The sequence below is a fragment of the Heptranchias perlo genome, unplaced genomic scaffold (genome assembly GCF_035084215.1).
Source record: "Heptranchias perlo isolate sHepPer1 unplaced genomic scaffold, sHepPer1.hap1 HAP1_SCAFFOLD_210, whole genome shotgun sequence".
Lineage (NCBI taxonomy): Eukaryota > Metazoa > Chordata > Chondrichthyes > Hexanchiformes > Hexanchidae > Heptranchias > Heptranchias perlo.
In genome coordinates, this window is record NW_027139224.1 from 440187 (window position 1) to 465431 (window position 25245).

The 25245-nt window shown below is 46.1% G+C and overlaps 1 protein-coding gene across 1 annotated transcript; it reads right to left on the bottom strand.

Annotated features, from left to right (window-relative positions):
- Positions 1 to 562: 562 nt before the first annotated feature.
- Positions 563 to 21543, bottom strand: LOC137310070 (zinc finger protein 570-like). Its single transcript, XM_067978038.1, has 3 exons — positions 21490 to 21543; positions 8580 to 8946; positions 563 to 4394 (listed from the first exon to the last, which is right to left on the bottom strand). The coding sequence occupies exon 3, from the start codon at positions 4326 to 4328 to the stop codon at positions 3534 to 3536; it is 795 nt and encodes a 264-aa protein (XP_067834139.1). The 5' UTR covers positions 4329 to 4394; positions 8580 to 8946; positions 21490 to 21543; the 3' UTR covers positions 563 to 3533.
- Positions 21544 to 25245: the final 3702 nt, after the last annotated feature.

Here is a 25245-nt window from a genome sequence, read left to right on the forward strand (position 1 = left end):
CCACTCTCTCCCCCCCCGTGGACCCACTCTCTCCCCACCACCCCCCGTGGACCCACTCTCTCCCCCCCCCCCCCTGGACCCACTCTCTCCCCCCCCGTGGACCCACTCTCTCCCCCCCCCCCTGGACCCACTCTCTCCCCCCCCCCCGTGGACCCACTCTCTCCCCCCCCCCCCGTGGACCCACTCTCTTCCCCCCCGTGGACCCACTCTCTCCCCGCCACCCCCCCTGGACCCACTCTCTCCCCCCCCCCCCCCCCCTGTGGACCCACTCTCCCCCCCCCCCCCCCCCCCCCGTGGACCCACTCTCTCCCCACCACCCCCCGTGGACCCACTCTCTCCCCGCCACCCCCCCTGGACCCACTCTCTCCCCCCGCCACCCCCCGTGGACCCACTCTCTCCCCCCCCACCCCCCGTGGACCCACTCTCTCCCCCCCCACCCCCCGTGGACCCACTCTTTGTTATTCCCCAGTTAATTGTGTTCAGGATTCTTCCAGTCCCCTCCGGCATGTTTCAGTGAGTGGGATCCCACCAATGGTGACGGACCTGACCGTGTGGGCTAAGATAAATAAATGGAGTTTATTGTGGGATGCAAATTTATACAGAAGTTTGATACATCAGCAGACAAACAGCACACAATATTCAGCTTACACCAAAACTTTAAATCATCCAAAATTGGAAATGGTTGGATTTCCGTGAACACTAACTGAATCTTAGAACAGTGTCAGGTGAACATTGACATCGATTGGATGGGCTGAGGGAACTCAGGAGAGTCTGATTCCCATTCCCCAGATATAACCTACATTGTCATGGACGTTCAGGACAGTTTCTCTGGGGGGACATTGTCCCTCTGACCAGGTCACTCATTCCAGCTCAGGGTGTTCATGCAGATAACGGCTGTGACTCCTCACAGTGTCAAACAGACAGACATTCCTGACGGTATTCGTCAAACAATGGTCACCTGATGGGGTCCGGTATATAATCCACTCCATCTCCAAAAGCAGGCTCGATGTTAACCCATGCCCCCTCCGGAGAGCCGGCTCACTTTACTTGCACACAGACCCTCAGGTTAAGGGAAAATTCTTTCTCAATAAAGCAGACGGAGGTCTATTTAAAAATCCCAGTGCGTTGGTCGAACTCCAATATAAATGGACAGAAACCCCGCAGAACTTTAATGACACAGGTTGGAGCCATGGCCATCATACAAACCGACCAATGGTTACAGAGATCTGGTGGTCACGTGGGTCCCATGGACCAGTTTCCATTCCTGGAAGGCGTTCTTTTCCATGTCACTTGTAACGACACTTTCTGAACCCCCACTCGCTGACCTTTGGTCCTCAGTTCACCACAATACTCCTGCAACTCTCAATCTGGTCTGACCACGCCCTCATGTCCCCCTTCGATGCCCTTGTCCCCAGAAAAACCTTTACTCTCTTCCTTCCTGGTCCGTGCCCCACGGCATTCCCCCATCTTCAGGTCCAAGGGGCGCAGATTTGGGCATATCTGATGCACAGCCGGTTTGCCATCCATTGCCAGATCTGGCAGGCCCACATCAAGCATTCTAGACCACCCTGGAGAGCAAAGATAATTTATCGTCTCCACTACAAACCGTCTCCTTGTGGAAGTTACATCACAGCTGTACAGAGCTCTGGTCAGCCCACATCTGGAGACTGTGTTCAGTTCTGGGCACCGCACCTCAGGAAGGATAGATTGGCCTTGGAGGGGGTGCAGCCCAGATTCACCAGAATGATACCGGGGTTTAAAGGGTTAAATTACGAGGAAAGGTTGTACAGACTAGGCTTGTATTCCCTTGAGTTTAGAAGATTAAGGGGTGATCTAATCGAGGTGTTTATGATGATTAAAGGATTTGATAGGGTAGATGGAGAGAAACTATTTCCTCTGGTGGGAGAGTCCAGAACAAGGGGGCATAACCTTAAAATTAGAGCTCGGCCGTTCAGGGTGATGTCAGGAAGCATTTCTTCACACAAAGGGGAGTGGAAATCTGGAACTCTCTCCCCCAAAAAGCTGTTGAGACTGGGGGTCAATTGAAAATTTCAAAACTGAGATTGATCGATTTTTGTTGGACACGGGTATTAAGGGTTACGGAACCAAGGCGGGAGATGGAGTTAAGATACAGATCAGCGATGATTGAATTGAATCACAGAACAGGCTCGAGGGGCAGAATGGCCTTCTTCTGTTCCTATGTTCCTTGAACCCCTCTCTCCTGCCCCCTCCACTCTCATCAGCAACAATTGCTCAGGGTTGTCCTATTTGACCCTGAGATGAGCTTCCTACCCCATATCCGCTCTATCACCAAGACCGTCTACTTTCACCTCCGTAACATCGCCCGTCTCCACCCCTGCCTCAGCTCATCTGCTGCTGAAACCCTCATCCAGGATTTTGTTAGCTCCAGACTTGACTATTCCAATGCTCTCCTGGCCAGCCTCCCATCTTTCTCTTTCCAAAACTCTGCTGCCCGTATCCTAACTCGCACCAAGTCCTGTTCACCCATCACCCCTGTGGTCGCTGACCTACATTGGTTCCTGGCCCTCCCATTGCTTCCAATTTAAAATTCTCATCTTCGTGTTCAAATCCCTCCACACTCTCTCTGTAACCTCCACTAGCCCTATGGACCTCCGAGATCTCTGTGCTCCTCCAACTCTGGGCTCATCCCCCCACCCCCTTCGCCCCACCATTGGCGGCCGTGCCTTCGGCCATCCAGGCTCCATGCTTTGGAATTCCCTCTCTACCTCTCACCTCCTTTAAATCTCCCCTCTTTGACCAATCTTTTGGTCACCCCTCCTCAATATCTCCTTCTTTGTCACGGTGTCAATTTCCATCTGATTCCCTCTCTGTGAAACAACTTGGGACGTTTCACTCGGTTACAGGCGCTATATAAATTGATTGGGGGGGGGTGGTGGGGGCAGACCTTCCCTCTTTCCCCTTCTCACATTGCCTCCTGTCTGAAGGTGCTGACCTGGACTACCGGTCTGTGGGCACTGATTGACCACTAGTGCTCTGCTCAAGTGACCATGTGTAGGTCCAGGCCACGAGTGTTGAGACTGGAGACTGTCACAGCCGACCCAGATCCTGCCCTCCCCCCAACATCCCAGACGGTGATGAGGAGCAGGATCCCTGGCTGACCTCCCCCCTCCCTAGCCAGAGGTGCTGAGGGTAATTGAAGTATCACTGCTACTGCCCCAGGAATGGAGCCTCCCCCATTGTGCTGGTGGATCCAGCTGAAGCCTTTCTAACCACCGAACATCTGATTGCCTTCTGGGCAGGAGTGAGAGTCAGTGGGTAACTTGTTCCAGTCGCTGCACTCAGACGATTCCGAGTTTATACAGGGACATTAGGCTTCAGGAGCCTCTTTGCGTTTCGATGGCTTCTTGTGGTGATCTTTGGCAATCTGGTCAAATTGTCCTTCTTGAAACTATTGGACCGATGGTGGGAGAGGTTAGCGACATTCCTGGGACAGAAACAGCTGAGACAATTCCCCAGCGCGAGCACTGGAGGGTAAGCAACATGGAGAACGCTTAGCGCAACTGAAGCAGGCGGGCCGGCTCGGAGCCTGTGTGGAGGCGCTGGTGTATCGCGAGAGAGGAGGAGTAGGTGAAACAGTCCTGACACACCTCACACTGGAAGGGTTTGTCTCCTGTGTGGGTCCGCTGGTGATCCAGCAGGTCGGACAACTGTGTGAAGGCTTTGTTACAGAACTCACACCGGAAGGGTTTCTCGTCCGTGTGGGTCCGCTGGTGGACCAGGAGGTACGCTGATTGTGTGAAGGCTTTGTCACACACCTCGCACCTGAAGGGTTTCTCCCCAGTATGGATGCGCTGGTGTTTCAGGAGATACGACGACTGTGTGAAAGCTTTGTCGCACACTTCACACCTGAAGGGTTTCTCGCCAGTGTGAATCCGCTGGTGTTCCAGGAGGTTCGAAGACTTCAGGAAAGCTTTGTCGCACACCTCGCACCTGAAGGGTTTCTCCCCTGTGTGAATCCTCTGGTGGACCAGAAGGTATGAAGATTGTGTGAAAGCTTTGTCGCACACCTCGCACTTGAACGGCTTCTCACCGGTGTGAATGCGCTGGTGCACTCGCAGGTACGATGACTGTGAGAAAGATTTGTCGCACACCTCGCACTTGAACGGTTTCTCGCCAGTGTGGATGCGCCGGTGGTTCACCAGGCCCGATAACTGTGCAAAGCCCTTGTCGCAAACCTCACACTTGAACGGCTTCTCACCAGTGTGAATGCGGCGGTGATTCACGAGCGTCGATGACTGTGCGAAGGCCCTGTCACACACCTCACACTTGAACGGTTTCTCTCCCATGTGGCCGGCTCTTGTGTTACAGGAGGTCCAATAACTGCACCCTCTGTATTCGGAGATCTTAGAACCCTGTGAAGTGAAGTGAAGTGATTGGTGAGTAATTGACTCGTTTAACTTTCAAAACAACTGTAACTTAGTAACTGTACGGTTTTAGTGGTAGTAGAAGGTTTACTCGCAGTTGTAAAGCTTATTGGGAGTAGTAGGGTTTATAACTTATAAATTTAATTAAGAAAAATAATAAATTAATTAACATATAAAGATGGTAGGGCAGGTGATGTGTAGCGACTGCAGAATGTGGGAGCTCCTGGACCCCAGTGTGATCCGGGGCAAACACGTCTGCAGTAAGCGTCTGCGGCTTGAGGAACTTCGGCTCACAGTCATTGATCTGGAGGCTGAGCTGCAAACACTGCAACACATCAGGGAGGGGGGGAAATACCTGGACATTCGGTTCCAGGAGGCGGTCACGTCCCTTAGGATAAGGTTGTCTAAATTGGTCAGTGGTCAGGGACAGGAGGGTGTGACTGCGAGCGAGGCAGGTAATGGGATCGAGGAGGTAGAAAAGGAGGAGCCTCAGCCTTTGCAATTGTCCAACGGGTTTGAGGTGCTTGCAGCCTGTATGGGTGAAAGCGGGGGCTGCAGGGTGGATGAGCAAACTGACCATGGCACCATGGTACAGGAAGCCATTCAAGTGGGGGAGTTAGTAGGAATGTAGTGGGAGTAGGGGACAGTATAGTCAGGGGGATAGACACAGTTCTCTATAGCCAAGAACCAGAGTCCAGGAGGCTGTGTTGCCTGCCCGGTGCCAGGGTTCGGGACATCTGTGGGAGGGGGAGGATCCAGTTGTTGGGGTCCACGTAGGTACCAACGAAATAGGTCGGACGAGGGAAGAGGTTCTGCTGAGGGAGTACGAGCAGCTAGGGGCTAAATTAAAAAGCAGAACCTCAAAGGTAATAATCTCTGGATTATTACCTGAGCCACGAGCAATTGGCACAGGGTAAATAAGATTAGAGAGTTAAATTCGTGGCTCAAAGATTGGTGTGGGAGAAATGGGTTTCGATTCATGGGGCACTGGCACCAGTACTGGGGAAAGTGGGAGCTGTACCGTTGGGATGGGCTTCATCTGAACCGTGCTGGGACCAGTGTTCTGCCGAATCGTATAACTAGGGCGGTAGAGAGGGCTTTAAGCTAAATATTGGGGCCGAGGGATCAAGTAAGGGAAGATGTGATAAATTAAGGAAAGAAGACAAGGCAAGAGAGCAAAGTAACAACATGGGAAATGATAATCAGAGAGTGGCAGGATGGGACAGAGCATGCAAACTTAAGAATGTGCCAGCGGATAAGGCTAGAGGTTGCAAAAATAGTAAAAAGACAGCACTAAAGGCTTTGTATCTGAATGCACGTAGCATTCATAACAAAATGGATGAATTGACAGCTCAAATAGAAATAAATATGTACGACCTGATGGCCATTACAGAGACATGGCTGCAAGATGACAAAGGCTGGAACCTGAATATTCAAGGGTACTGGTCATTTCGGAAGGACAGGAAGCTAGGAAAAGATGGAGGGGTAGCTCTGTTAATGAAGGATGATCTGAGTATAATAGAGAGAAATGAACTTAATTCTAAAGACCAAGATGTAGAATCAGTTTGGGTAGAGATAAGAAACAGTAAAGGCAAGAAGTCACTTGTGGAAGTAATTTATAGGCCCCCTAATAGTGACCACACTGTAGGACAGGATATACAGGAAGAAATAATGGGGGCTTGTGAGAAAGGAACAGCGATAATCATGGGTGATTTCAATCTCCATATAGATTGGAAGAATCTGATTGGTAAAGGTAGCCTGGAAGATGAGTTCATAGAGTGCTTTCAGAACAGTTTCTTAAAGCAGCACGTTCTAGAGTCAACCAGAGAGCAGGCTATTCTAGATCTAATCCTGATTAATTAATGACCTCATTGTGAAGGAGCCTCTAAGTAGCAGTGATCACAATATGATTGAATTTCACATTCAGTTTGAGGGAGAGAAGAGTAAGTCTAAGACTAGTGTTTTAAACTTAAAATAAGGGTAATTATGAGGGCATGAAGACAGAGCTGGCTAAAGTGAAGTGGGAACTTAGGTTAAGGGATAGGTCAGTAGAGATGCAGTGGCAGACATTTAATGAGATATTTCATAACACTCAGCAAAGATACATTCCAGTGAGAAAGAAAGACTCTAGGGGAAGGACATACCATCCGTGGCTAACTAAGGAAGTTAAAGATAGTATCAATTCCACGAAGATTATTGGCAGGTCAGAAGATTGGTCAGAATATAAAAAAGAGCATAGAATGACGAGAAGAATAATAATGAGGGAGAAATTAGAGTGCGAGAGAAAGCTAGCTCGAAATATAAAAAGATAGTCAGAGTTTCTACAGGTATTTAAAAAGGAAAAGAGTCAGTAAAGTGAGTGTTGGTCCTCTAGAGAGAGAGAGTCTGGGGAATTAATAATGGAGAATAAGGAAATGGCGGATGAATTGAACAGATATTTTGCATCTGTCTTCACTGTAGAGGATAAAAATAACATGCCAGAAATAATTGTGAATCAAGAGGTGAAAGGGAGGGAGGAACTTAAAACATTTACAATCATCAGGGAAAGCGTTCTGAAAAATTATTAGAATTAAAAGCTGACAAGTCCCCAGGTCCTGACAGACTCCATCCTCGGGTGTTCAAAGAAGTGGCTGCAGAGATTGTAGATGCAATGGTATTAATTTTCCAAAATTCCCTAGATTCTGGAAGGGTCCCATCAGATTGGAAAATAGCGAATGTAACTCCTCTATTCAAGAAAGGAGGGAGACAGAAAGCAGGAAACTACAGGCCAGTTAGCTTAACATCTGTCATAGGGAAAATTATTAAGGAGGTTATAGCAGGGCACTTAGAAAATCTCAATGCAATCAGGCAGCGTCAACACGGCTTTGTGAAAGGGAAATCGTGTTTGACTAATTTATTAGAGTTCTTTGAGGAAGTAACAAGCAACGTGGATAAAGGGGATCCTGTGGATGTGGTGTACTTGGATTTCCAGAAGGCTTTTGACAAGGTACCACATCAAAGGTTACTACACAAAATAAGAGCTCATGGTGTAGGGGGGTAACATATTAGCATGGATAAAGGATTGGTTAGCTAACAGGAAACAGAGAATAAATGGGTCATTTTCCGGTTGGTAAGATGTAACGAGTGGAGTGCCACAGGGATCAGTGCTGGGCCTCAACTATTTACAATCTATATCAATGACTTGGATGAAGGGACTGAATGTATGGTTACTAAATTTGCTAATGACACAAAGGTAGGTAGGAAAGTAAGTTGTGAAGAGGACATAAGGAGTCTGCAAAGGGATATAGATAGGTTAAGTGAGTGGGCAAAAATTTGGCAGATGGAGTATAATGTGGGAAAATATGAACTTGTCCACTTTGGCAGGAGGAATAGAAAAGCAGTATATTATTTAAATGGAGAGAGATTGGAGAACTCTGAGGTACAGACGATCTGGGTGTCCGAGTACATGAATCACAAAAAGTTAGTATGCAGGTACAGCAAGAGATTAGGAAGGCAAATGGAATGTTGTCATTTATTGCAAGGGGAATGGAATGTAAAAGTAGAGATGTTTTGCTCCAGTTGTACAGGGCATTGGTGAGACCACATCTAGAATACTGTGTGCAGTTTTGGTCTCCTTATTTAAGAAAGGATATAATTGCTTTGGAGGCGGTTCAGAGAAGGTTCACTCGACTGATTCCTGGGATGAGGGGGTTATCTTATGAGGAAAGGTTGGACAAGTTGGGCCTGTATACACTGGAGTTTAGAAGAATGAGAGGTGATCTTATTGAAACATATAAGATCCTGAGGGGACTTGAAGGGGTAGATGCTGAGAGGATGTTTCTCCTTGTGGGAGAGACTAGAACTAGGGGCCACGGTTTAAAAATAAGGCGTCTCCCATTTAAGACGGAGATGAGGAGAATTTTTTTTCTCTGAGGGTCGTGAGTCTGTGGAACTCCCTTCCCCAGAGAGCGGGGGAGGCAGGGCCATTGAATATTTTTAAGGCTGTGTTAGATAGATTCCTGATTAACAAGGGAGTCAAAGGTTATGGTAGGTAGACCGGAAAGTAGGGTTGAGGTCACAATCAGATCAGCCATGATCTTATCAAATGGCAGAGCAGGCTTGAGGGGCCGAATGGCCTGGTCCTGGTCTTAATTCGTATGTTCCTCACGCCCCTCACCCTGAATGACCTCTCACCTCACTGGATGGTCCAGTGTTTCAGGAGCGTCGATATCTGTGTGAAAACCACTGCTTGTGGAACCAGAGAGACTTCTTCCCAACTTCACCCGTTACAGGTCCCTCCACCCCCCGGACTGACCGATCTCCCACGGCCGAGCCTTGATCCTGATAGAAGGATCCACACCACTGGCCAGTTTCAGTTCTGGTGATACGTCAAAGCCCGATTTCCAGGAGATGGTTTTACTGGTCAACCCTCTCCGTGTTGAGCAATGGTGTCAAAGGGACTGGATGTCTTCCCACAGAGGACACTGTGGAATTGTCTCTTGGTGATAGTCTGCGATGTCTATCCTCTCTGTATTCTCTGGTGCGATATGGTCCAATCCTTCTGTAAAACAGTAAAAGAAATCATGATTTCCTCCAATTCCCTCTCCTCCTTTGCTGAAGGTGCTGACTCCCTCACTGCGAGACTGTTCCACAGTGGGTGTTGGTCTGCTATGACACTGTGGGGCGCATCAGATCCAAGCCCAATGCTGTCCTCACTGACTGCCACACACCCTCTCCATCCAGCAGGGGCCCACTGGATAGTCACCAGGAGCAGACACTGTGACTACTTCCATTTCTCCAATCCCCCGCTTCCCAGGAACCCCGAGATCAATGGGAGAGAAACCGGGTGGAGTGTACAACGGGCTGTCGATTTGCTACCAGCTCCTTTCGTGCTACCGACGAAGGCCAATTTACCCCCGTGGCCTCTATTTAATATAAAAAACACTCAGCAGAAATGTTAATTCAATGGAGCTTTTGTAATTTGTCCCCTTGTTTTCCAAAATTATTTGAAGAAAACCCACTGAGCAGAAAGCGCGAGAAGCTGAAGAGAATATTGCCTCGGGACAGCTGACTGAATGGCACTGATTTCATCGAATCTTACAGCACAGCTGGAGGCCATTCAGCCCATCGTGCCTGTGCTGGCTCTCTGATTTATCCTGGGAAACACCCCACTTGCTCAGCCTGCACATCCTAAGTTCAGCTCACAGTCACCACACTGGGCAAAACCATTAAATCCAAGCCCAGGCTTTTGGGAGAGGCTGAGGCCTTCAAGTAGAAACTTTAATGAAGGCATTAAAAGACATTTCGATAGATTAGTTTACAGGCATGGCAGCCTAGTTGCTGTAGAACTGGATTAACAACCCAGAGGTCGTGAGTTCAAATCTAACCACGGCAAGTTGTGAAACCGAATTTAATAAATCTGGTAATTTTACATAGAATTACACATGATGTACAGAAACAGGCCATTCGGCCCAACTGGTCTATGTCGGTGTTTATGCTCCACACGAGCCTCCTCCCGCCCTATCACCATATCCTTCTATTCCTTTCTCCCTCATGTGTTTATCGAGCTTCCCCTTAAATCCATCTACACTATTCCCCTCAACTACTCCTTGTGGGAGTGAGTTCCACATTCTCACCACTCTCGGGGTAGAGAAGTTTCTCCTGAATTCCCTATTGGATTTATTAGTGACTATCTTATATTTATGGCCCCTCGTTCTGGTCTCCCCCACAAGTGGAAATATCTTCTCTACGTCTCCCCTGTAAAACCCTTTCATAATCTTAAAGACCTCTATCAGGTCACCCCTCAGCCTTCTCTTTTCTAGAGAAAAGAGCCCCAGTCTGTTCAATCTTTCCAGATTGGTATAACCTCTCAGTTCTGGTATCATCCTAGTAAATCCTTTTTTGCACCTTCTTCAGCGTCTCTGTATCCTTTTCATAGTGCAGAGACCAGAACTAGTGCACAGTTCTCCAAGTGTGGTCTAACCATAGATGGAACCAAAAAAACTCCTTGGAAGTTTTCAGGTTGTCGTAAAAACCCAAATAACGTCCTTTCAGGGAAGGGAACCTGCCTCCTCCACCCAGTCTGACCTACACGTGACTCCTGTCCCACTCTACATGGTTGACTTTTAACTGCCCTCTGAAGTGACCTAGCAAACAATCGCTACAAAGTTCAATATTAAGAGGAAAATCACACAGGCCCGGACATCCCAGGCATCGTGTCAGAATAAGATTGAGGCAATCTTAGCCCAGTGACCTCTAAGTTGCGAGGGCTAGCACCCATGTGGGGAGGGCTGGCCCACAGAGACTGGGAGGGTAGCAGTCGTACTCACTGAATCATATCTATCAGCCAACATCCCAGACTCCTCCATCACCATCCCTGGGTACGTCCCGTCCCACCGACAGGTGGGGGGACTCCTCGACATTGAATTGGACCCCATGGCTTCAGGTCAAACAAGTTGAAGGGATCCTCCTGATCTCCACCTCTCCACTGCACCCCCCTCCCCCAGCCAGTCCCCAACTGATGTATCAGCACTCCTCCGTGTTGGTCATCACTTGGGAAGTAGACTCAGGATAGATCCCAAAACTGGTCATCCACGAGGTGCAGTGGGCCATCAGGAGCAGTAGGATAGTATTCCAGTATAACCTCACAGCCCGGCACATCCCTCACTCCTGGATTACCATCAAACCAGGAGCAGCACCCGGTGTACCTTAGAACTCAGGTATGAACCGAGTGAAGGCACTACACAGGGCTACCTGCAGGCTAAACACCAAGAGCACAAGATTATAGAAACAGCGACACGGCCCCATAGCCAACAGATCAGAGCTGAGCTCTGTAGTCCTACCACATCTAGTGGAGAATGGTGGACAATCAGGCAGATATCAGGAGAAGGAGGCGCCATGAACATCTCTCTCCTCCACCATGATGACCAGCGTGAGTGCAAGGTACAATGCTGAAGTGCCTTCAGTCAGAAGGACGGAGTGGATGGTCATACTCAGCCTCCTCCCGAGGTCCCCATCATAGATATCAGGGTCCAGACAATTTGGGTCATAACACACGGCCTTAAGAAGCGACTAAGTGCACTCGACACAGTAAAAACTATGACACTGTTAACATCCCGGCTGTAGTGCTGAAGACTTGTGCTCCAGAACTAGCCGCGCCTCTAGCCAAGCTGTTCCAGGACAGCGACAACACTGGCATCTACCCGACAATGTGGAAAATTGCCCAGGTATGTCCTGTCCACAAAAAGCAGGACAAACCCAATCCGGCCAATTACCGCCCCATCAGTCTACTCTCAATCATCAGCAAAGTATCATAGTATGTTACAGCACAGGAGGCTGTGCCAACTGTTTGAACGAGCTATCCAATTAGTCCCACTCCTTTGCTCTTTTCACATGGCCCTGTAAGTTTTTTCCCTTCAATGATTGATCCAATTCCCTTTCGAAAGTTACTATTGAATCTGTTTCCAGATCATAACAACTCAGGGTTTGTACAGATTGTGTACAATAATATCCAGAGAGTGAGGGAACAGGGTTTGTACAGATTGTGTACAATAATATCCAGAGAGTGAAGGGAACAGGGTTTGTACAGATTGTGTACAATAATATCCAGAGAGTGAAGGGAATAGGGTTTGTACAGATTGTGTACAATAATATCCAGAGAGTGAAGGGACAGGGTTTGTACAGATTGTGTACAATAATATCCAGAGAGTGAAGGGACAGGGTTTGTACAGATTGTGCACAATAATATCCTCTGGCTCTTTTGTCGATCACCTTGAATCTGTGTCCTCTGGTTACTGACCCTTCTGCCACTGGAAACAGTTTCTCCTTATTCACTCCATCAAAACCCTTCATGATTTTGACCCCTCTATTAAATCTCCCCTTAACCTTCTCTGCTCGAAGGGGAACAATCCCAGCTTCTCCAGTCTATCCACATAACTGAAGTCCCTCATCCCTGGTATCATTCCAGTAAATCTCCTCTGCACCCTCTCTAAGGCCTTGACATCCTTCCTAAAGTGTGTTTTCTTTTATTCGTTCGTGGGATGTGGGCGTCACCGGAAGGGCCAGCATTTATTGCCCATCCCTAACGCCTGGTGCTGCTCCTGGCATGCTCTTCTACACACCTCATTGAACCTGGGTTCATCCCCTGGCTTGTTGGTACTGGTAGAGTGAGGAATATGCTGGGCCATGAGGTTACAGATTGTGCTGGAATACAATTCTGCTGCTGCTGATGGCCCACAGCGCCTCATGGATGCCCAGTTTTGAGCTGCGAGACATGTTTGGATGGTGTCCTCAGTGTGAAGACGGGACTTTGTCTCCATAAGGACTGTGCGGTGGTCACTCCTACCAATACTGTCATGGACAGATACATCTGAGACAGGTAGATTGGTGAGGACGAGGTGAAGGAGGTTTTTCCCTCGTGTTGGTTCACTCACCACCTGCCCCGAATTGGACAAAATTCTCCAGCTGAAGCCTAACCAGTGATTTATAAAGTGCTGGAAGGTGTTGCCAACAGCTATCAAGTGGCACTTACTCACCAATAACATGCTCACTGATGCTCAGTTTGGGTTCCGCCAGGACCACTCGGCTCCAGACCTCATTACAGCCTTGGGCCAAACACTGGCACAATTGCTGAATTCCAGAGGTGAGGTGAGAGTGACTGCCCTTGACATCAAGGCAGCATTTGACCGAGTGTGGCACCAAGGAGCCCGAGTACAATTGAAGTCAATGGGAATCAGGGGGAAAACTCTCCAGTAGCTGGAGTCATACCGAGCACAAAGGAAGATGGTAGTGGTTGTTGGAGGCCAATCATCTCAGCCCCAGGACATTGCTGCAGGAGTTCCTCAGGGCAGTGTCCTAGGCCCAACCATCTTCAGCTGCTTCATCAATAATCTTCCCTCCATCATAAGGTCAGAAATGGGGACGTTCACTGATGATTTCACAGTGTTCAGTTCCATTCACAACCCCTCAGATAATGAAGCAGTCCGAGCCCGCATGCAGTAAGACCTGGACAATATCCAGGCTTGGGCTGATAAGCGACAGATAAACACTCTCTGGATATTATTGTACACAATCTGTACAAACCCTGTTCCCTCACTCTCTGGATATTATTGTACACAATCTGTACAAACCCTGTTCCCTTCACTCTCTGGATATTATTGTCCACAATCTGTACAAACCCTGTTCCTTCACTCTCTGGATATTATTGTACACAATCTGTACAAACCCTGTCCCTTCACTCTCTGGATATTATTGTACACAATCTGAACAAACCCTGTTCCTTCACTCTCTGGATATTATTGTACACAATCTGTACAAACCCTGTTCCTTCACTCTCTGGATATTATTGTACACAATCTGTACAAACCCTGTTCCCTCACTCTCTGGATATTATTGTACACAATCTGTACAAACCCTGTTCCCTCACTCTCTGGATATTATTGTACACAATCTGTACAAACCCTGTCCCTTCACTCTCTGGATATTATTGTACACAATCTGTACAAACCCTGTCCCTTCACTCTCTGGATATTATTGTACACAATCTGTACAAACGCGATTCCCTTCACTCTCTGGATATTATTGTCCACAATCTGTACAAACCCTGTTCCTTCACTCTCTGGATATTATTGTACACAATCTGTACAAACCCTGTTCCTTCACTCTCTGGATATTATTGTCCACAATCTGTACAAACCCTGTCCCTTCACTCTCTGGATATTATTGTACACAATCTGTACAAACCCTGTCCCTTCACTCTCTGGATATTATTGTACACAATCTGTACAAACCCTGTCCCTTCACTCTCTGGATATTATTGTACACAATCTGTACAAACCCTGTTCCTTCACTCTCTGGATATTATTGTACACAATCTGTACAAACCCTGTTCCTTCACTCTCTGGATATTATTGTACACAATCTGTACAAACCCTGTTCCCTCACTCTCTGGATATTATTGTACACAATCTGTACAAACCCTGTTCCCTCACTCTCTGGATATTATTGTACACAATCTGTACAAACCCTGTTCCCTCACTCTCTGGATATTATTGTACACAATCTGTACAAACCCTGTCCCTTCATTCTCTGGATATTATTGTACACAATCTGTACAAACCCTATTCCCTTCACTCTCTGGATATTATTGTACACAATCTGTACAAACCCTGTCCCTTCACTCTCTGGATATTATTGTACACAATCTGTACAAACCCTGTCCCTTCACTCTCTGGATATTATTGTACACAATCTGTACAAACCCTGTCCCTTCACTCTCTGGATATTATTGTACACAATCTGTACAAACCCTATTCCCTTCACTCTCTGGATATTATTGTACACAATCTGTACAAACCCTATTCCCTTCACTCTCTGGATATTATTGTACACAATCTGTGCAAACCCTGTTCCCTCACTCTCTGGATATTATTGTACACAATCTGTACAAACCCTGTTCCTTCACTCTCTGGATATTATTGTCCACAATCTGTACAAACCCTGTCCCTTCACTCTCTGGATATTATTGTACACAATCTGTACAAACCCTGTCCCTTCACTCTCTGGATATTATTGTACACAATCTGTACAAACCCTGTCCCTTCACTCTCTGGATATTATTGTACACAAACTGTACAAACCCTGTTCCTTCACTCTCTGGATATTATTGTACACAATCTGTACAAACCCTGTTCCTTCACTCTCTGGATATTATTGTACACAATCTGTACAAACCCTGTTCCCTCACTCTCTGGATATTATTGTACACAATCTGTACAAACCCTGTTCCCTCACTCTCTGGATATTATTGTACACAATCTGTACAAACCCTGTTCCCTCACTCTCTGGATATTATTGTACACAATCTGTACAAACCCTGGTCCTTCACTCTCTGGATATTATTGTACACAATCTGTACAAACCCTGTCCCTTCACTCTCTGGATATTATTGTACACAATCTGTACAAACCCTATTCCCTTCACTCTCTGGATATTATTGTACACAATCTGTACAAACCCTGTCCCTTCACTCTCTGGATATTATTGTACACAATCTGTACAAACCCTGTCCCTTCACTCTCTGGATATTATTGTACACAATCTGTACAAACCCTGTCCCTTCACTCTCTGGATATTATTGTACACAATCTGAACAAACCCTGTCCCTTCACTCTCTGGATATTATTGTACACAATCTGTACAAACCCTATTCCCTTCACACTCTGGATATTATTGTACACAATCTGTACAAACCCTATTCCCTTCACTCTCTGGATATTATTGTACACAATCTGTACAAACCCTGTTCCCTCACTCTCTGGATATTATTGTACACAATCTGTACAAACCCTGTTCCTTCACTCTCTGGATATTATTGCACACAATCTGTGCAAACCCTATTCCCTTCACTCTCTGGATATTATTGTACACAATCTGTACAAACCCTGTTCCTTCACTCTCTGGATATTATTGTACACAATCTGTACAAACCCTATTCCCTTCACTCTCTGGATATTATTGTACACAATCTGTACAAACCCTGTTCCTTCACTCTCTGGATATTATTGTACACAATCTGTACAAACGCTATTCCCTTCACTCTCTGGATATTATTGTCCACAATCTGTACAAACCCTGTTCCTTCACTCTCTGGATATTATTGTACACAATCTGTACAAACCCTGTTCCTTCACTCTCTGGATATTATTGTACACAATCTGTACAAACCCTGTTCCTTCACTCTCTGGATATTATTGTACACAATCTGTACAAACCCTGTCCCTTCACTCTCTGGATATTATTGTACACAATCTGTACAAACCCTGTCCCTTCACTCTCTGGATATTATTGTACACAATCTGTACAAACGCTATTCCCTTCACTCTCTGGATATTATTGTACACAATCTGTACAAACCCTGTTCCTTCACTCTCTGGATATTATTGTACACAATCTGTACAAACCCTGTTCCCTCACTCTCTGGATATTATTGTACACAATCTGTACAAACCCTGTTCCCTCACTCTCTGGATATTATTGCACACAATCTGTACAAACCCTGTTCCCTCACTCTCTGGATATTATTGTACACAATCTGTACAAACCCTGGTCCTTCACTCTCTGGATATTATTGTACACAATCTGTACAAACCCTGTCCCTTCACTCTCTGGATATTATTGTACACAATCTGTACAAACGCTATTCCCTTCACTCTCTGGATATTATTGTCCACAATCTGTGCAAACCCTGTTCCTTCACTCTCTGGATATTATTGTACACAATCTGTACAAACCCTGTTCCTTCACTCTCTGGATATTATTGTACACAATCTGTACAAACCCTGTTCCTTCACTCTCTGGATATTATTGTACACAATCTGTACAAACCCTGTTCCCTCACTCTCTGGATATTATTGTACACAATCTGTACAAACCCTGTTCCCTCACTCTCTGGATATTATTGTACACAATCTGTACAAACCCTGTTCCCTCACTCTCTGGATATTATTGTACACAATCTGTACAAACCCTGGTCCTTCACTCTCTGGATATTATTGTACACAATCTGTACAAACCCTGTCCCTTCACTCTCTGGATATTATTGTACACAATCTGTACAAACGCTATTCCCTTCACTCTCTGGATATTATTGTCCACAATCTGTACAAACCCTGTTCCTTCACTCTCTGGATATTATTGTACACAATCTGTACAAACCCTGTTCCTTCACTCTCTGGATATTATTGTCCACAATCTGTACAAACCCTGTCCCTTCACTCTCTGGATATTATTGTACACAATCTGTACAAACCCTGTCCCTTCACTCTCTGGATATTATTGTACACAATCTGTACAAACCCTGTCCCTTCACTCTCTGGATATTATTGTACACAATCTGTACAAACCCTGTTCCTTCACTCTCTGGATATTATTGTACACAATCTGTACAAACCCTGTTCCTTCACTCTCTGGATATTATTGTACACAATCTGTACAAACCCTGTTCCCTCACTCTCTGGATATTATTGTACACAATCTGTACAAACCCTGTTCCCTCACTCTCTGGATATTATTGTACACAATCTGTACAAACCCTGTCCCCTCACTCTCTGGATATTATTGTACACAATCTGTACAAACCCTGGTCCTTCACTCTCTGGATATTATTGTACACAATCTGTACAAACCCTGTCCCTTCACTCTCTGGATATTATTGTACACAATCTGTACAAACCCTGTCCCTTCACTCTCTGGATATTATTGTACACAATCTGTACAAACCCTGTCCCTTCACTCTCTGGATATTATTGTACACAATCTGTACAAACCCTGTCCCTTCACTCTCTGGATATTATTGTACACAATCTGTACAAACCCTGTCCCTTCACTCTCTGGATATTATTGTACACAATCTGTACAAACCCTATTCCCTTCACTCTCTGGATATAATTGTACACAATCTGTACAAACCCTGTTCCCTCACTCTCTGGATATTATTGTACACAATCTGTACAAACCCTGTTCCTTCACTCTCTGGATATTATTGTACACAATCTGTGCAAACCCTATTCCCTTCACTCTCTGGATATTATTGTACACAATCTATACAAACCCTGTTCCTTCACTCTCTGGATATTATTGTACACAATCTGTACAAACCCTATTCCCTTCACTCTCTGGATATTATTGTACACAATCTGTACAAACCCTGTTCCTTCACTCTCTGGATATTATTGTACACAATCTGTACAAACCCTGTTCCTTCACTCTCTGGATATTATTGTACACAATCTGTACAAACCCTGTCCCTTCACTCTCTGGATATTATTGTACACAATCTGTACAAACCCTGTTCCCTCACTCTCTGGATATTATTGTACACAATCTGTACAAACCCTGTTCCTTCACTCTCTGGATATTATTGTACACAATCTGTACAAACCCTGTTCCCTCACTCTCTGGATATTATTGTACACAATCTGTACAAACCCTGTTCCTTCACTCTCGGGATATTATTGTCCACAATCTGTACAAACCCTGTTCCTTCACTCTCTGGATATTATTGTACACAATCTGTACAAACCCTGTTCCTTCACTCTCTGGATATTATTGTGCACAATCTGTACAAACCCTGTTCCTTCACTCTCTGGATATTATTGTACACAATCTGTACAAACCCTGTTCCTTCACTCTCTGGATATTATTGTGCACAATCTGTACAAACCCTGTCGCTTCACTCTCTGGATATTATTGTACACAATCTGTACAAACCCTGTTCCCTCACTCTCTGGATATTATTGTACACAATCTGGACAAACCCTGTTCCCTCACTCTCTGGATATTATTGTACACAATCTGTACAAACCCTGTTCCTTCAATCTATGCATATTATTGTACACAATCTGTACAAACCCTGTTCCTTCACTCTCTGGATATTATTGTACACAATCTGTACAAACCCTGTTCCCTCACTCTCTGGATATTATTTTACACAATCTGTACAAACCCTGTTCCCTCACTCTCTGGATATTATTGTACACAATCTGTACAAACCCTGTTCCCTCACTCTCTGGATATTATTGTACACAATCTGTACAAACCCTGTCCCTTCACTCTCTGGATATTATTGTACACAATCTGTACAAACCCTGTTCCCTCACTCTCTGGATATTATTGCACACAATCTGGACAAACCCTGTTCCCTCACTCTCTGGATATTATTGTACACAATCTGTACAAACCCTGTCCCTTCACTCTCTGGATATTATTGTACACAATCTGTACAAACCCTGTCCCTTCACTCTCTGGATATTATTGTACACAATCTGTACAAACCCTGTTCCCTCACTCTCTGGATATTATTGCACACAATCTGTACAAACCCTGTTCCCTCACTCTCTGGATATTATTGCACACAATCTGTACAAACCCTGTTCCCTCACTCTCCGGATATTATTGTACACAATCTGAACAAACCCTGTTCCTTCACTCTCTGGATATTATTGTACACAATCTGTACAAACCCTGTTCACTCACTCTCTGGATATTATTGTGCACAATCTGTACAAACCCTGTCCCTCACTCTCTGGATATTATTGCACACAATCTGTACAAACCCTGTCCCTCACTCTCTGGATATTATTGTACACAATCTGTACAAACCCTGTCCCTTCACTCTCTGGATATTATTGTACACAATCTGTACAAACCCTGTCCCTTCACTCTCTGGATATTATTGTACACAATCTGTACAAACCCTGTCCCTTCACTCTCTGGATATTATTGTACACAATCTGTACAAACCCTGTTCCCTCACTCTCTGGATATTATTGTACACAATCTGTACAAACCCTGTTCCCTCACTCTCTGGATATTATTGTACACAATCTGTACAAACCCTGTCCCTTCACTCTCTGGATATTATTGTACACAATCTGTACAAACCCTGTCCCTTCACTCTCTGGATATTATTGTACACAATCTGTACAAACCCTGTCCCTTCACTCTCTGGATATTATTGTACACAATCTGTACAAACACTGTTCCTTCACTCTCTGGATATTATTGTACACAATCTGTACAAACCCTGTCCCTTCACTCTCTGGATATTATTGTACACAATCTGTACAAACCCTGTCCCTTCACTCTCTGGATATTATTGTACACAATCTGTACAAACACTGTTCCTTCACTCTCTGGATATTATTGTACACAATCTGTACAAACCCTGTTCCCTCACTCTCTGGATATTATTGTACACAATCTGTACAAACCCTGTCCCTTCACTCTCTGGATATTATTGTACACAATCTGTACAAACCCTGTCCCTTCACTCTCTGGATATTATTGTACACAATCTGTACAAACCCTGTCCCTTCACTCTCTGGATATTATTGTACACAATCTGTACAAACCCTGTTCCTTCACTCTCTGGATATTATTGTACACAATCTGTACAAACCCTGTTCCCTCACTCTCTGGATATTATTGTACACAATCTGTACAAACCCTGTCCCCTCACTCTCTGGATATTATTGTACACAATCTGTACAAACCCTGTCCCTTCACTCTCTGGATATTATTGTACACAATCTGTACAAACCCTGTCCCTTCATTCTCTGGATATTATTGTACACAATCTGTACAAACCCTGTCCCCTCACTCTCTGGATATTATTGTACACAATCTGTACAAACCCTGTCCCTTCACTCTCTGGATATTATTGTACACAATCTGTACAAACCCTGTTCCTTCACTCTCTGGATATTATTGTACACAATCTGTACAAACCCTGTTCCCTCACTCTCTGGATATTATTGTACACAATCTGTACAAACCCTGTTCCTTCACTCTCTGGATATTATTGTACACAATCTGTACAAACCCTGTTCCCTCACTCTCTGGATATTATTGTACACAATCTGTACAAACCCTGTCCCTTCACTCTCTGGATATTATTGTACACAATCTGTACAAACCCTGTTCCCTCACTCTCTGGATATTATTGTACACAATCTGTACAAACCCTGTCCCTTCACTCTCTGGATATTATTGTACACAATCTGTACAAACCCTGTCCCTTCTCTCTCTGGATATTATTGTACACAATCTGTACAAACCCTGTTCCCTTCACTCTCTGGATATTATTGTACACAATCTGTACAAACCCTGTTCCCTCACTCTCTGGATATTATTGTACACAATCTGTACAAACCCTGTTCCTTCACTCTCTGGATATTATTGTACACAATCTGTACAAACCCTGTCCCTTCACTCTCTGGATATTATTGTACACAATCTGTACAAACCCTGTTCCTTCACTCTCTGGATATTATTGTACACAATCTGTACAAACCCTGTCCCTTCACTCTCTGGATATTATTGTACACAATCTGTACAAGTCCTGTCCCTTCACTCTCTGGATATTATTGTACACAATCTGTACAAACCCTGTCCCTTCACTCTCTGGATATTATTGTACACAATCTGTACAAACCCTGTCCCTTCACTCTCTGGATATTATTGTACACAATCTGTACAAACCCTGTTCCCTCACTCTCTGGATATTATTGTACACAATCTGTACAAACCCTGTCCCTTCACTCACCCTCTCCACTCTCCTCACTTGGTTTTCAGACATTGGCAGGAAGTGAACCAGCTGCGGAAGGGGAGGAGAGAATGGGCAGGGTGGGTGGGCTCTCTGATTGACACGTCGAACAGCCAATCAGAGGTTGTAGTGCACACAGAACCCAACCATACATGGGTTAAACATATTCTAAGCCAATCAATGGCAGCCAAGGGCGAGCTCCCTGCCACTCCAGGGTGAAATAATGTTCAGATGTTTGCTGGTTAACCCTTGAGGGGTCATCACATCACTCCTTCAGGGCAAACCAACAGATCCTAACATCTGCAACTGGACATGTTTGAGAAAAGTATTTTAGTTATATAAAGAGAAGTATAAAATCGAGGCATGGAGTCGGTCCACCGAGGGTGGGGACAGGAGTGGGCAGCAAAAGTGCTCAATTCGATTTTTCCCTCCGTCTTCACCAAGGAGGAGACGGGGAAGTTACTTGATCGAGAAAGGGAAGTCGAGGGTGTTGCTGAGGTGAGTTGTGACACTGTTCACATCACTACCAGCACGGTCACCGAACAACTGGACAAACGTAAGGTGAGTAAATCCTGAAAGAAATACGGGACGAAATAACAGCAACTCTGGCACAAATCCTCCAGAAATCACTGAATATTGAGAGGTGCCTGGGGACAGGAGAAAGACAGATGTTACCCTTTTTTTTAATGTAGTTAAAATGACGCAGGAAACTCTGGAAAGACCAATACGAAGGGTACCAGGATCACCTGTACACACCTGGTGATCATCACTGAGAGTACCAGGATCACCTGTACACACCTGGTGATCATCACTGAGAGTACCAGGATCACCTGTACACACCTGGTGATCATCACTGAGAGTACCAGGATCACCTGTACACACCTGGTGATCATCACTGAGAGTACCAGGATCACCTGTACACACCTGGTGATCATCACTGAGAGTACCAGGATCACCTGTACACACCAGGTGATCATCACTGAGAGTACCAGGATCACCTGTACACACCTGGTGATCATCACTGAGAGTACCAGGATCACCTGTACACACCTGGTGATCATCACTGAGAGTACCAGGATCACCTGTACACACCTGGTGATCATCACCGAGGGTACCAGGATCACCTGTACACACCTGGTGATCATCACTGAGGGTACCAGGATCACCTGTACACACCTGGTGATCATCACTGAGAGTACCAGGATCACCTGTACACACCTGGTGATCATCACTGAGGTACCAGGATCACCTGTACACACCTGGTGATCATCACTGAGGTACGAGGATCACCTGTACACACCTGGTGATCACCACTGAGAGTACCAGGATCACCTGTACACACCTGGTGACCATCACTGAGAGTACCAGGATCACCTGTACACACCTGGTGATCATCACTGAGGTACCAGGATCACCTGTACACACCTGGTGACCATCACTGAGAATACCAGGATCACCTGTACACACCTGGTGATCATCACTGAGAATACCAGGATCACCTGTACACCCCTGGTGACCATCACTGAGGTACCAGGATCACCTGTACACCCCTGGTGACCATCACTGAGGTACCAGGATCACCTGTACACACCTGGTGATCATCACTGAGGGTACCAGGATCACCTGTACACACCTGGTGATCATCACTGAGGGTACCAGGATCACCTGTACACACCTGGTGATCATCACTGAGAGTACCAGGATCACCTGTACACACCTGGTGATCATCACTGAGAGTACCAGGATCACCTGTACACACCTGGTGATCATCACTGAGAGTACCAGGATCACCTGTACACACCTGGTGATCATCACTGAGAATACCAGGATCACCTGTACACCCCTGGTGACCATCACTGAGGTACCAGGATCACCTGTACACCCCTGGTGACCATCACTGAGGTACCAGGATCACCTGTACACACCTGGTGATCATCACCGAGGGTACCAGGATCAACTGTACACACCTGGTGATCATCACCGAGGGTACCAGGATCACCTGTACACACCTGGTGATCATCACTGAGGGTACCAGGATCACCCGTACACACCAGGTGATCATCACTGAGAGTACCAGGATCACCTGTACACACCTGGTGATCATCACTGAGAGTACCAGGATCACCTGTACACACCTGGTGATCATCACTGAGAGTACCAGGATCACCTGTACACACCTGGTGATCATCACTGAGAGTACCAGGATCACCTGTACACACCTGGTGATCATCACTGAGGGTACCAGGATCACCTGTACACACCTGGTGATCATCACTGAGGGTACCAGGATCACCTGTACACACCTGGTGATCATCACTGAGGGTACCAGGATCACCTGTACACACCTGGTGATCATCACTGAGAGTACCAGGATCACCTGTACACACCTGGTGATCATCACTGAGAGTACCAGGATCACCTGTACACACCTGGTGACCATCACTGAGAGTACCAGGATCACCTGTACACACCTGGTGATCATCACTGAGAGTACCAGGATCACCTGTACACACCTGGTGATCATCACTGAGGTACCAGGATCACCTGTACACACCTGGTGATCATCACTGAGGGTACCAGGATCGCCTGTACACACCTGGTGATCATCACTGAGAGTACCAGGATCACCTGTACACACCAGGTGACCATCACTGAGAGTACCAGGATCACCTGTACACACCTGGTGATCATCACTGAGAGTACCAGGATCACCTGTACACACCAGGTGACCATCACTGAGAGTACCAGGATCACCTGTACACACCTGGTGATCATCACTGAGAGTACCAGGATCACCTGTACACACCTGGTGATCATCACTGAGAGTACCAGGATCACCTGTACACACCTGGTGATCATCACTGAGAGTACCAGGATCACCTGTACACACCTGGTGATCATCACTGAGGGTACCAGGATCACCTGTACACACCTGGTGATCATCACTGAGGGTACCAGGATCACCTGTACACACCTGGTGATCATCACTGAGAGTACCAGGATCACCTGTACACACCTGGTGATCATCACTGAGAGTACCAGGATCACCTGTACACACCTGGTGATCATCACTGAGAGTACCAGGATCACCTGTACACACCTGGTGATCATCACTGAGGGTACCAGGATCACCTGTACACCCCTGGTGACCATCACTGAGAGGACCAGGGACACCTGTACACACCTGGTGATCATCTCTGTTATCTGGTGATCACATGCTCTCTCTGTTATCTGGTGATCACACGCTCTCTCTGTTATCAGGTGATCACACGCTCTCTCTGTTATCTGGTGATCACACGCACTCTCTGTTATCTGGTGATCACACGCACTCTCTGTTATCAGGTGAACACACGCTCTCTCCGTTATCTGGTGATCACACGCTCTCTCTGTTATCTGGTGATCACACGCTCTCTCCGTTATCTGGTGATCACACGCTCTCTCCGTTATCTGGTGATCACACGCTCTCTCTGTTATCTGGTGATCACACGCTCTCTCTGTTCTCTGGTGATCACACGCTCTCTCTGTTATCTGGTGATCACACGCTCTCTCTGTTATCTGGTGATCACAGGCTCTCTCCGTTATCTGGTGATCACACGCTCTCTCTGTTCTCTGGTGATCACACGCTCTCTCCGTTATCTGGTGATCATATGCTCCCTCCGTTATCTGGTGATCACACGCTCTCTCCGTTATCTGGTGATCACACGCTCTCTCCGTTATCTGGTGATGACATGCTCTCTCCGTTATCTGGTGATCACA

Excerpts from the sequence above, each read along its gene's own strand:
- LOC137310070 (XM_067978038.1), bottom strand. The coding sequence starts at position 4,328 with ATGGGAGAGAAACCGTTCAAGTGTGAGGTGTGTGACAGGGCCTTCGCA.